This window comes from Maylandia zebra, linkage group LG20, assembly GCF_041146795.1.
Source record: "Maylandia zebra isolate NMK-2024a linkage group LG20, Mzebra_GT3a, whole genome shotgun sequence".
Taxonomy (NCBI): Eukaryota; Metazoa; Chordata; class Actinopteri; order Cichliformes; family Cichlidae; genus Maylandia; species Maylandia zebra.
Window position 1 is genome coordinate 24,341,170 of NC_135186.1, and position 12,798 is coordinate 24,353,967.

At 41.8% G+C, this 12,798-nt stretch overlaps 1 protein-coding gene across 2 annotated transcripts; it reads right to left on the minus strand.

Annotated features, from left to right (window-relative positions):
• Nucleotides 1-364: 364 nt before the first annotated feature.
• On the minus strand, nt 365-11,486 carry LOC101474648 (transcriptional regulator QRICH1). 2 transcript variants are annotated; one of them, XM_012917826.4, is made up of 12 exons: nt 11,223-11,486; nt 9,379-9,654; nt 9,204-9,299; nt 8,976-9,116; nt 8,111-8,890; nt 7,841-8,018; nt 7,565-7,719; nt 7,330-7,444; nt 2,948-3,056; nt 2,568-2,716; nt 2,373-2,463; nt 365-1,102 (listed from the first exon to the last, which is right to left on the minus strand). In XM_012917826.4, the coding sequence occupies exons 2-12, from the start codon at nt 9,631-9,633 to the stop codon at nt 916-918; spliced, it is 2,256 nt and encodes a 751-aa protein (XP_012773280.1). In that variant the 5' UTR covers nt 9,634-9,654; nt 11,223-11,486; the 3' UTR covers nt 365-915. The 2 variants fall into 2 exon arrangements, with proteins under 2 accessions (XP_012773280.1, XP_004546146.1); XM_004546089.5 differs by having other exon boundaries at nt 8,123-8,890; nt 11,223-11,483.
• Between the last annotated feature and the right edge of the window lie 1,312 nt (nt 11,487-12,798).

The window sequence follows — 12,798 nt, forward strand, 5'->3', positions numbered from 1 at the left end:
ATTATAGAACATTAACGGCTAACCCACTTTTTTTAGAGTCTTTCACCTCTCCTGTAATAGACATGTATAATACAACAGATGCCTCGTCAGGTGAATTTTGGGAAGAAAAGAAGGTCCAGCAGCAGTCAGCATCCAAAACCGCACCTCCAGCGTGTAGCAAATGCGAGCAGAGCAGTGACGCATTGTTGCAATCAAAACAGGAGCAGATTAAAGTCCTCCTATTTGATGCTGCTGAGCGAGTCCGACAGGTGGTGCTGCGGTTTAAGCAAACAATGTAAGTCACCTCCCAATTCAGAGTGTGTGCATTAAAACTCAGTTCCAGACAGGCAAGAGTAAAACACAAAGAACTCCCACAACTTGAAAATGAGCTCTTAGCCTACGTTTGGCTACTTAATGCAGTTTTAATACCACTGAGGTATTCACTGTGACACTTAATAGTGACCAAGGCAAAAGAGGAAAACTAAAGCAACAAAAAAGAGATGTCTAAGAAAAGCAGCATAGCGCAGGCCAACCCCAGTGAAAATATATATATGAAATATATTACAGGTTAAAACAAAACAGGAAAGAAAATTATTATTAAGCTGTTCCAGACTGTTGGTAAAGAGAACCAACAGTTAAAAATAACACTTAAATTAGAGTTCAGGTCCAATAAAAAGATTAGATACTAAATCCTTTGGCCAAAACAAAAAAAAAATGATTGCCTCAGTAAGACAAACAATCTATTGGTTGTACGTGTATTTACAGTCCGTATGTGTGAGATATGCTGACACATAATGAAAATAAACATATACAATACATGCCACCCTTAAAGACCACAGGAGGGTGTGAGAGTATACAAAACTACTCATAAAGAGCAATCAAAGGCTTGGTGAAGAAAGAAGAGCTGAGTTCGTTTTTCATTCTCCTTCAGTCCAACTAGTGCACGTTCTCGGACATGTTAATGGCTTCCTGGATTTCACGAACAACAAGGATGCGGGCGAGCATCTGCTCCAGCTGTTCTTTTGGGATTGGCTGAGTTGAGTACCAGATGGGGCTATTTGGAGCCACCACGGGCTCAGGTGTCAGGTAGAAGGTGTCATTACGACCTTTAGCACTCTGTGGACTGAAAGAGACAAAGAGGACATGGTGAGGACATTTTCAGGAAACGCTTCATATAACAAATCAAAGTTTCGTTTTATTCCCCCCCTTACAAAAAAAAAAAACCTGCATACAATTCTTTTCTGTGTGGGAACAGAGGCAAAAGGTTTAGTGGTGAGGATTGCTTTCACAACAGATTTTTACCTTTTAACAGGACAGCAGGTAAGATTCAACTTGTCCAGAGTACCTTATATGCTCAAAACAGTACACAACAATGTCCACAATCTTAAATTTAGTAATATGTCAAATAAATTAAATAAGCTAAATTAACCAAGTGTAACACACTGTGTCACAATCAGAACAGTGGAGAGGCACAGGTGTACTCTCGCTTCTCTGGTAAACCTTAAGAGGAACCAGAACGTCAGTAGCTCATCTGGCTCATGATCTGATCACAATTCTCATGAATATGTGAAGTACAGAAAGAAAAATAAGTTTTGTTGTCATTGGTTGGCTGTACTGCATGGACTAATAATGATTAAAAGCCCAGAGTAGTTAAGGAGTCTAGCACAACAGTCATCCCCAGTCACCTCTGGCAAATGTACATTAAAAAAAAAAAAAAATCCCCTGGAGTTTATGCTCGGTGTGGGGTCAGTTTGAAATCCAGGCATTAATCTTGTGAATTACGGTACACATACTGATTACAGAGCACAGTTTGGGATCATACAACTGCAAATTTTGAAAGTCCATAAATACAAAAAAGACAATATCCATACAGCCCCTTGAATCCAAGAATTTTCACCATTTCCTGAAATAAAAAAGGTACCAAAATCACATATTAATGTGATATTAATAACATAACATTTGTTAACAATGGAGTGCCACTGCAATGTAATGCCAACGAAAGCCAAACATTTGTAGCTTTTATCACTGGTAATGCTCAAAAGTAGGAAACAAAAAATTAGTCACCTTTTGGAGAGAAGAGCAAGAGAAAAGTTATATAGCATATATATATTTTGTCAGTTGCCTAGCAACAGTGTTCTCACACCTTTAAGAACCTCAGCACAAACTGCTCTATATACTCCGCTTCCCATATGATTAACAGAAATGCAGTTTTATTTAAAGGAGGCAACCACTAACCACGGCCAGAGTGAAAAAGCATGAAAAGCACCACATTGTTTAAAATGTATTTACTTTTTACTGGTTGCATAGATTATCTCTTTGAGGTAACATTTTACACTTCTTAATATCTCATTCACCGATTCCCTTCAGTGTCCTTCATAGTGTTTTGCATTTACCATTTGAAGAGGTAGAAATCATAGAGTTTGATGGGGCACCGCAGTGGGTTCTCAGGGTCCTCAAGCTGCTCTGAGTACATATCATCTGTCACTGAAAAAAAAAAAAAAAGTGTTCATACAGTCTCCATTAGTTTGTCCTTAGAATCAAGGTTTCCTGTGAAATGCAGCACAAATGCAATCCCAGCATGCTCTTACCTTTCTGCCCTATGAACCTTTCTGTCGACTTTAGGTATCTAATGCTGGTGCTCTTATCTTTAGGATTGTTGGGACTCTTCCGGGTGTGCCTGAGCACCTTTGAAAAGGCGACTTTTAGATGCTGATCCACTGTTTTCAGGTGGAAATACCTGTAGAAACAGAAAAAAAAAAAAGGAATTGCAAGCAACCATGAAGCCAGTACAGGAGGGTGCAGAATCTCGTTTAGTATTTTGTAGCTCTGTGGGTTAAGAGTTATTTGTGCTGTAGATGAAGAGTATCTCTTATTTACAGGGGTTTATCATGCCCACTTAAGCATGAGACAACCACATAAAGTTACTCCAGTAAGCATAACACTTCAGAGCACCTAACTTGGTACTCACTTGGTATTGAAGAACATTAAAGTTGTTAGCAGTGTCGAGGGAGAATGAGCTCCTAGTTGTTTACATTCCCACAACATCTCCTCTGTCACATGACTGGGAATAACATAACCTGTCAGGAGAGGGCAAAGAACACATTAGAGCAGCGGTCCCCAACCTTTTTTGCGCCACGGACCGGTTTATGCCCGACAATATTTTCACGGACTGGCCTTTAAGGTGTCGCGGATAAATACAACAAAATAAAACTAGTACCGGTATCGAAAAAAAGAAGATTTATTCATAACACACGTGAAAAGACCGAGGAAAACAGAGTTAACGATAAAAACGATGACAAAATAACGCTGAAAACCGATAAAATCCTGAAAACCATACATTTCACACCTGAGCCTCAACTCTCGCGGCCCGTACCAAACGACTCACGGACCGGTACCGGTCCGAGGCCCGGGGGTTGGGGACCGCTGCATTAGAGGACCTGTGTGGTCTTTTTAAAAAAAAAAATTTTTTAAAACAAAAAAGGTGCTTCATCGCCTTATAACCACCACGAACAAAACTTTATGGTAACTGCAATTAGAAAGTTTATAGATCTAAGAAACAAACCCCAGATCAACAGTTAGAAAGAAACCTAAACATAGTATTTATTAACGCTAACTGCTCCAAAGTTGGAGGTCTGGAACTTAAAAAATAAACTGAATTGCCACCTTACATTTACATGCTTTGCCAATCAGTGAAGTTACAAATTACACTGACATCTGATCAGAATTTAAATCTACCTTCAATTAAGAGTTCAAAAGGAACTGAATCGAGATCTTTCAGCAGACAAACATTTGATCAATAAAACTGATTCTGACAAAACACGAAGTTGAAGCCATGACACACAACAAAGCTTCAAATATGAATTTTCCAGAAAAGAAGCTATAAATACTTGAAATTGATGTAGCAAAAAAGTTCTATACAATCCACATACCTATCATCTTACTATGTGACCTAAGGCAGCGGTCTCCAACCTTTTTTGCGCCACAGACCGGTTTATGTCCGACAATATTTTCACGGACCGGCCTTTAATGTGTCGCGGATAAATACAACAAAATAAAACTAGTACCGGTACCGAAAAAAAGAAGATTTAGTCATAACACACGTGAAAAGTTCCAGGAAAACTGAGTTAACAATCAAAACGATAACAAAATAACGCTGAAAACCGATAAAAACCCTGAAAACCATACATTTCACACCTGAGCCTCAACTCTCGCGGCCTTTTACCAAACGACTCCGAGGCCCGGGGGTTGGGGACCGCTGACTTGAGGTCACCATGTCACCTTTCTCTTATACATTTAAAAATTGTAATGTATAACACCATAATGCATAACAATATGATGGTCCAGTGAAGCTGACTTGGATTTAAAATAGCATCACTTCATTTTATTCTATACATCGTTTTCAATTGAATGACCAATTCACTACTCTGGTGGGCAAGCATGGCTCCATTGTAACGGCCAATAGTGGACAGTTGGCAGTACTGCGGGGTAAGAGGTTTATTGACTCTCTTGAATCTCAAGCCAAGACTACTTATGTAAATTTTATGGAATAAATATTCTGTTCTGGCAGCTTTATTCAAGTCCATAAAAGTGGCGACATCTCTCACACAGATGCAGTTTGTTGACATCTACGTGTAAAGAATCTATCACCGGGATAAAAGCTTTCAAGGTGTGTACATCTACATGTATTTTGATCTGGATGGGTAAATAATTCTGTCATGTGAGAGGTGAAGAACAAGAAATTTTTCAGAATTAACGCAAAGGTAAGCGCTACATAGCTAGCTCAACCCCCCCCCCCCCCCCAAAAAAAAACTACAACACATAAATCTTACATTTTGTTGAGTTGAGAAAAGTTACACTAGGATTCATTTGTCACATCAACGTCGTGTCATAACAGTAAAGCTGACTGAGTGTTTTTCCAACGTCAGGTAGATCATTGCTACAGTTTACATGAGCCACCACTGACAGTCTGGGTTGCTGTGGAGAAGCAGGGATTGGTGCAATTTGACCTGTCGGTGCCATACTCTACACCATTCTGGCAGCTATAAACAAATGTTGCTTAATGCATCCGATAGCCCAAAGTCCCACAGAAGAGGTCAAGGGACCGCACAGGACCATTTTGCCTGCCAGGTGGACAAGTACCTGCTCTGACATCACATGAAAACTATGGATTAGAATGTTGTAACAATAAACAGAACAGAGATCAGACTTTTAAAATAACAAGCATCTGTATGTAGAACATCTTGTTAGGTATATTTAGGGCTGCTCGATTATGGCAAAAATGATAATCACGATTATTTTCACTGAAATTGAGATCACGATTATTTGACGATATTTATTTAACCCTTTAAGACCTACTATAGAACCAAGTCCACCAGAGCTTATATTATTTTTTTACATGCTGTAGTGCCATTTGTGGGAGCATTTCAAGTTGCTATACATCAATACAACTGTTATAGCCCATATTTTAATAATATGTATGCATTAAGTCCATAGTAATTACATAAATTGCAAAAAAGTGCAATAAACTACAAAAAAATTTGAAAATCGCTTTTGTTTTGTTTACATATATTTCTACTTGGAGAAATTTAAGAGGCTTATCCCTCAAAACTTTAAATACAATAAAGTTGCAAAAAATAGTTTCCCACCACAGGAAATTTATTTTGAGTGTCTTCATAGTTTTATTTTGGAGATACAGCAATTTTTATATACTGCAGGAAAAACAAAAAACAATCCTATGATGCAAATTTGCAAAGAAAACAGCAGGTGCATCATTTCAATGTGGGAAGTGTTACGAACAGCTGATAGGAACGGCAAAGCGTGTTTCTGGAATATTATGTTTTTGTTCCTGCAAGCGCTTTTTATGCAATTTTTGCAAAGCTATATGTGGAACGAAACCGTGACCGAGGACAAGCTGATGGCATAAGATGTAAGTACAACTCCTCCGGTTTCATATGCAAAACAAATTATTGCGCTAGCTTACACGGTTCAGGTTCTACAGGGATTTAAAAATAGTTACACAAAACGGAGCGTGCTGCTCTGACCGGCTTTAAAGGGTTAACAATGACTTTAAAAAAAATAATATAAAATAGTGTGCAACACCACTGAAGTTTTTTTTTTTAAACTCTCTTTTCAACCAACGGCAGTCACTCTCCAAATAACTTCTGCTTAGCTTTCCGAGCTTCCCTCGGGTCCTCTTAATCAGCAGTCTCCAACCTTTTTTGCGCCACGGACCGGTTTATGCCCGACAATATTTTCACGGACCGGCCTTTAAGGTGTCGCGGATAAATTAGGGAGGGGCTAATAATCGGCTCAGTCATTTTTAATGATCGTTGAAAGCCCAGATCGTAATCGTGATTAAAATTCGATTAATTGAGCAGCCCTAGGTATATTACATTCTGCTCTTAACATGACCACAGCAGCAGTTAAATTAATATGCAGTTCAGGTCAGAGCCTGTATGATATATCTGTTGATTTTTGCTAGGTTTTAATATATCACTATCAGCATTTATAACAACCAATAAATAAAAATGAAAAATGTAAAGAAGAGATATGAAGAAAATGCTGTGTGTTTATTATGTTGCATAGCTTATCCACCAGAGGGCACTCTGCCATTTGCCCTGTTAGAAAAATATACTTGGAACACTGCAAACAACAACCAGCTGATCTTAATGTATTGATCAGAGCCTAAACGACTAGTCCCGTGACGAAGTTAAGCTTATTTTTAAACTGCACTGTGATCTTATCTTAGTAAAGACTCATACGTAACTGCACATAACAAATATTTGGGAAATATGTTTATGATTTGTGAAAAAAAAAAAATTGGCTGACAGATTATTAAATCACCAAATAGGGGTATCGGTCTTAAAAGATCCTGTATTAGTCAAGCTCTAGTTCAGGGTTTCTGCCAGTGTGCTGCAAGCCTGGCAGGTCCCTGAGCCTAAGTAAATACAGACACACTAGAACCGTTTGCACTACACTGAGCTTTTCTAGACATTACCAAACAGAAAAAATGCAAATGTCAGATGAGACATTAAGCTGTCTTTACACCACCACCTCATTAGTGCAAAATCTGTGTAACGTCCAATTGCACCCATGTGAGAAAAGCACAAGTAATTGTCTGGAAAATTTACACCAAGCCAAGGAGGCACTGTGCACTGACTCATGCACGCTCTTTCACCTAATCCAAACAAAGGATTCCAATAGTGAGAATGTATCTGAAGCAGATTATCTTCTGCTGTGCTACCCGTGAGATATAGCAACTTTGTATATTATCCCAGGCTGATTCTCTGACACCATCCTGAGTTCATGTGTGAAAACAGCTGAGCTTTGGTAAACACGTGCTGCTCTCACCTAGTGGATGGACAGATGGCCTCCAAGGCTCCAGGATCTGGTGTAGACTCTGAGCAAAGCGGGTGTAGTACTGATCTGAGAAAATGTCATCCACACGACCATTATCAAACATGTACTGTAAGAAGAAAAAAGAAAAAAGGAGGAGTCAATTGTATTAACACACCAGATAAAGATCAACAAATATTTAACGGGTGAAGATATGAAGATAAGGGGCAAGCCTGCACAGTGAACTTACTTTTTGTATGCACAGAAAAACATAGTAAAGAACATCAGCCTCATAAGTCTCCCCTTCCAGTCCCCGGGCCTCTGTTGTCATCAAAGAGAGACCCATACAGAGCTCAGCAACTGCACATGACACCAAATCCTCCTGAAAACGCAGGGCCTGCCGTCCTAAAATACACAAAACAAAAAAAGTGACTGGGAATAAAAAAAAAGAAAGAAAAGGAAATGGCAACACATGCCTTATCTAAACATTTTAACTCATGTATAATCATTGGGTATGCACACTTACTGCCAATTGGCGCAAGTTTATTTTTGTCTGATTTGTCCAATTCTGCATTTTTACGCTGAGCCCAAAGCCGCCACACCTCCAGCCCCTCCTCTGGCTTCAAAGTAGCAGGCAGCAGCAGTTCCTGCACCTGCACCTGCTGCTGGCCTTGACCATCTACCTCTGCTACGACTGTCTGACCCTGCATAGGCATAAGCACATAAACAATGTTATCTCAATCACTGAGGACTACCATATCTACATTTCAAAGTGAAAATAAACATAGCTGAATACCTGTGTTATTACCTGTAGCTGCTGTGCGTCCTGTCCTGTCAACCCCTGTGTATGCAGCACCTGCTGCTGTGGGTCCCAAATAAGGGACTGTGTAGCATTTGAGTAGCCCTGTACTGCCACGGGGATGTGGATGTTTCCATTCATCAACTGAGCAGGGAACAGTGTGTTTGCGGCCAGCGTGTGCACCACTTCTTCCTGGCTTCCCATGGCTCCAGAGCTTGTTATGCTGGAAACAGCCTGTGCTGTCTGGCTTTGGCTGGCAGGGATTTTCAGCTTGTCATTTTCAATAGTAACTTGTGTTGGCATTGTTGTAGTGTTTGTTCCCGCAACTTGCACTGTTCCATAAGCCTCCTGTGGGATGGCAATATGCGTTACCTGCTCACGGCCTCCAGATGCAGTGGGTGCAGAATACACAGGGATGGTCCAGGTCTCCCCTGTGGGACTGGTAATAGTACCTGTGGCACTGTAAAGGTGGGAGCTGTCCACAGTTAGGAGGTCTGGCCGCAGAGATACATAACTTTGCTGCTGACCTTGTGCCTGAGGGATAGCCAGGACTGTGGCTACCTGCTGGGCAGGTAGGGCATAGGAAACAGTGATGGGCATGTCCACTTTACGCTTCTTAGCTGGCTGGAGGACACCTGCCCCCTGAGATGTGGCAACTGTAGTTCCCATTACTCTCCTCTCTGCACTGTCTTGATGCTGGGTGGGAGAGAGGGCCCCCACTGTCTGAATTTGGATCTGCTGTCCCCCTGCAACAGCTGCCACCAACTGCGCTTGCAGCTAATACCAGTGTAAAGATGAAAAATATTAAATTCAAAGTGACTGACTAAATATTTGCAATCCTGAGAATTTGTTTTGTACTTACTTGTTGGTGCTGCTCTTCTGTAAGCTCCCCAGACTGAATCAGCTGTGCAGTAGTCACACCTTGTAGCTGTTGATGGGAGCCAGAGGGCACTTGAAGAACCTGGCCCAGCATCTGACCTTGCTGCTGACCCTGGATCTGCACCTGAAAATAAAAGCCAGCAGTTCGGGAAATTAATTATTAACAAGTTTAATGATATACACAGCACAAAGACCTAATAGAAGTACAGACCTGTACTATCTGCTGCTCTGTATTCTGTTGCACAGGCTGCTGCTGAGACGTGTTCTCCTGTATCTGTTGCTGCTGTGGCTGGACCTGCACCTGCACCTGCATCAGAAAGCAGTCCAATCTTCATTTTTTAATCTTTTTAAAGACTGGGTTTTAATCATTTAGAGTAGTTATTTACCGGACATGCCAGCTCAAGCAATGACCCTGCCACCTCTGTGCTGTCTGTGTAGATGCAGTTAGTCTCTTGCTGGTACACCATAGTAGTGGTAGTGGTTGTAGTGTCTCCGCTTTGTTGGCTGAACTCTTGCAGGGCGTCTGGACCTTTGCTGGCCAGGGACTCCAGGAACTCCTTCATGCGATGCTGAGGAATGCTACGAGCTTTCTGCCTAACTAGCTCCTCATAGGAGCCTGTACCGTCCAGTGAGTTATTCATCGCTGCTGACAGTTTTCTCTCCTGTGAAGGAAAGTTAATTTAATTTAGCACAGTTTTAAATCAAAGCCCATTAACAGTAACATGAACAGAAATTTCAGTAACGCTTGACAACACAGATGTACTAAAGATCATCCTTTTTTTCAGCCGCTCCCTCTTGGGGTGGCCAAAGCAGAGTATCTTCCTCCATCTAACCATAGTCCTTGCATCCCCCTCCACCACACCAATGCCCTGCATGTTCTCCCTCACTTTAGCCATGAATCTTGTCTATGGTCCTCCCCTTTTCCTCCCATCTGGCAGCTCCATACTGAATATCCTTTATCCTGTCTACCAACTATTCCTCTGCACATGTCCAAACCACCTCTCCAACTTTGCCTCTTGAATCACTCATTTCTGATCCCGTCCTTCAGTGCCAGTGTCTCCAAACCATCCATCATAGCAGATGTCACAGCCATCTTGTAATTCTTGTCTTTTACTCTTCCTTCTATCATAAATCCTGTGCTCTCTTCTTCATTTCAATGGTGCATTGTCCCTTGCTTTGGATGGTACACCACAGGTATATAAACCTATCCACCTTTACTGCATCTCCTCCTTGCAGCTTCATCTTTTCATCTGTCTCCCCCTCATTCACACATATGTAGTCCATCTTCCTTGAACTGCCTTTCATTCCTCTTCTCTCCAGATCATACCTCCACCGGTTTCCTGCTCTCACTACAAATGTCGTCTGCCATCACAGTGCACGGAGACTCTTGCCTGACCTCATCTGTCAGCCTGTCCATCACCAGTGCAAACCGTCTCTATTACGTCGTGATCAACTCCTTCAAGGTAAACACCCTATAGTGCTCTTTCGTGGGATGAAGTCATAGAGCTGCTCGCCGATGGTCCCTCTCTTTAACAGAGCTTCAACAACTCTTTCCCGTATCTTCAAAGTACGGCCTATCATGTTTATCCCTTTTATATTTTACAGCTTTGCACATCACCCTTATTCTTAAAATCGGTACAATACACTTCTCCATTCATTTCTCAAATGCATTAAATACAGAAGATGATAATCGCTGCGCTGGCATCGGTTTCACTAGTGTTTACAAACTGACCTACAGCTCACTGTCCAGCTGCAGCGCACAGCGATAGTAATAGGAAAGGGTTAATTCTGACTGACTGAAAACGAGCTGGGACAAAAGCGCGGTCACTTTCCAAATCTGATGCAGTATTCAAGCCACCGATGGAAAGCGCTGCATAAGGAAACGATGCAAGTTTTAAACAGTAACTGTGTTATTATTAAACGTATGGGTCGATATTTTGAAAGCAGCCAATCTAACAGCTGATTACACAAGGCGCTAGGTTAGCCAGGTGCACTGCTAACTAGCCGCGTGTTGTTTGCAAATCAGATGCAGTCACAGCTGTGTTTGGAAACGCGTATAAACGCCACCGTGCACACAAACAGGCACACGTCGGCATCCACGCAGGCGACATCTAAACAGGAAGCAGCGGCAGCTCGGCTAGCTCTCTTGTATCGGTAACGTTACACCGACTACATTTTTTTCTGTTTTCTCTAAAGCCAGCAGGCTAACGTTAGCAGGCGCGTTAGCTACCTCTCTTCCTCAACCGGGCCGAGGTCTGAGCCGCTTCTCTGCCCTCGAAACGCCACTCCTCTTACAACAAGCAGGAAATCGAAGTGATTTCGGTGTTTTCTGTGGCTGGGTTATTCTTTATTTCCCCTCGATTTTCGTTAGATGGTTAGCTGCAGTTTTTCTTTCTGTAGACCACTCATATTTCGTTGGGCGCCATCTTACAACAGTACCCTCAGACCAATAAGCAAACGAGTTGCAACTCGGTCGTGCTATCGCGGGATCTCCTCTTCAAGATATCGCGGTAACTGACACTTCTAGGGTTGTCTGTTAAAGGCGACACACACAGTGGAGGTAGCTGGCAAGATCAAGTAGATGTCAGTCCACCTTAAAACACAGTTATACCAGACAGACGCTCCTAGTGGTTCACTGGCTTCTCAATCTTTTAAGGTGGTCCCACGGAGATGTGCTGAATACCTGGGTGGTATTCAGAGGGCTCTGGGCAACTGAGGGTTAATTCCCACGCACTGCTCTTCAGCATGGTTTGCTGCTCCCACACGGACATTTGTTATGGACCACATCTTCTTAATTGTATGCTTCAGTTTTCTCTTACTAGAAAAGTGGAGGAGAATGAAGGTTGGAGTCTGTACCAATACATAACATCCTTTTACTTTTTATACTACTTTGCTTGGTTAGTGTGTCTTATAGTGAGACAGTGGTCAAAGGCTAGATGGGTTCAAGGTGGTGATGGGATTACATCAGGAATTGGCTCTCTTTATTTGCAGTGATGATGGACAGGTTGACAAATTAGGTCAGGAGTCTCCGTGGACTATGTTTTCAGATGGAAGAAGAATATCCAGGAAGGCGAGAGCTGCAGGTGGCAGGATTGAAGATGCTAAGATCGGGAGTGACCAGGATGGACAAGATTAGAAATGAGCACATAAGAGGGACAACTCGGGTTAAGCAGTTTGGTGATAAAGAGGCAAGGCTGAGATGGTTTGGACATGTGAAGAGGAAGGACAGTGGCTATACTGGACAATGGATGCTGAATATGCTTCCCGGCAAGAGGAAAACCTCAGAAGAGGTTCATGGATGTAGTTGTGGTGAACATGCAGAGGGCTGATGTGAAAAGGACAGCTTGGGATAGTGGGAAATGGAGGCTGATGATTTGTTGTGCTGACCTCTTAAGGGAACAGCCAAAAGAAGTTTCTTAGCCATTATTGAGGTTATTGTGTTTACATTAAACTGTCTGCTATAACAGCTAGTGTAGAAAAACTGAAGGCAGCTGTTGTCTTAGTCTTGAGTTTTTGCTGCCATGTTACAACATGACATCAACTGTATAGCAGTTCATTCTTGCTGTTGCTCACAAGCAATATAAAAATGTCTCCAAGGTCCACCATGGGCTCACAGGTTGCACTGCAAGCACCACTAACATGCTTAGTAGGTATCAATAGTGGTCCAGTATTATATTTTTTCTCAATGGTTATTGTTATGTTCCTTCCTTCTTAATAAGCATTCCAGCTAAGAAAAATACTCAATATTAATACTGATAGAACCCCCGACGCGCACGCACACACACAAAACTAAGTATCCCGAACCA

Excerpts from the sequence above, each read along its gene's own strand:
- LOC101474648 (XM_012917826.4), bottom strand. The coding sequence starts at position 9,633 with ATGAATAACTCACTGGACGGTACAGGCTCCTATGAGGAGCTAGTTAGG. Across the intron at positions 7,720-7,840 it reads TAAACTTGCGCCAATTGGCA|GACGGCAGGCCCTGCGTTTT; the intron begins GTAAGTGTGCAT and ends TGTGTATTTTAG. Across the intron at positions 2,464-2,567 it reads AAGGTTCATAGGGCAGAAAG|TGACAGATGATATGTACTCA; the intron begins GTAAGAGCATGC and ends TTTTTTTTTCAG.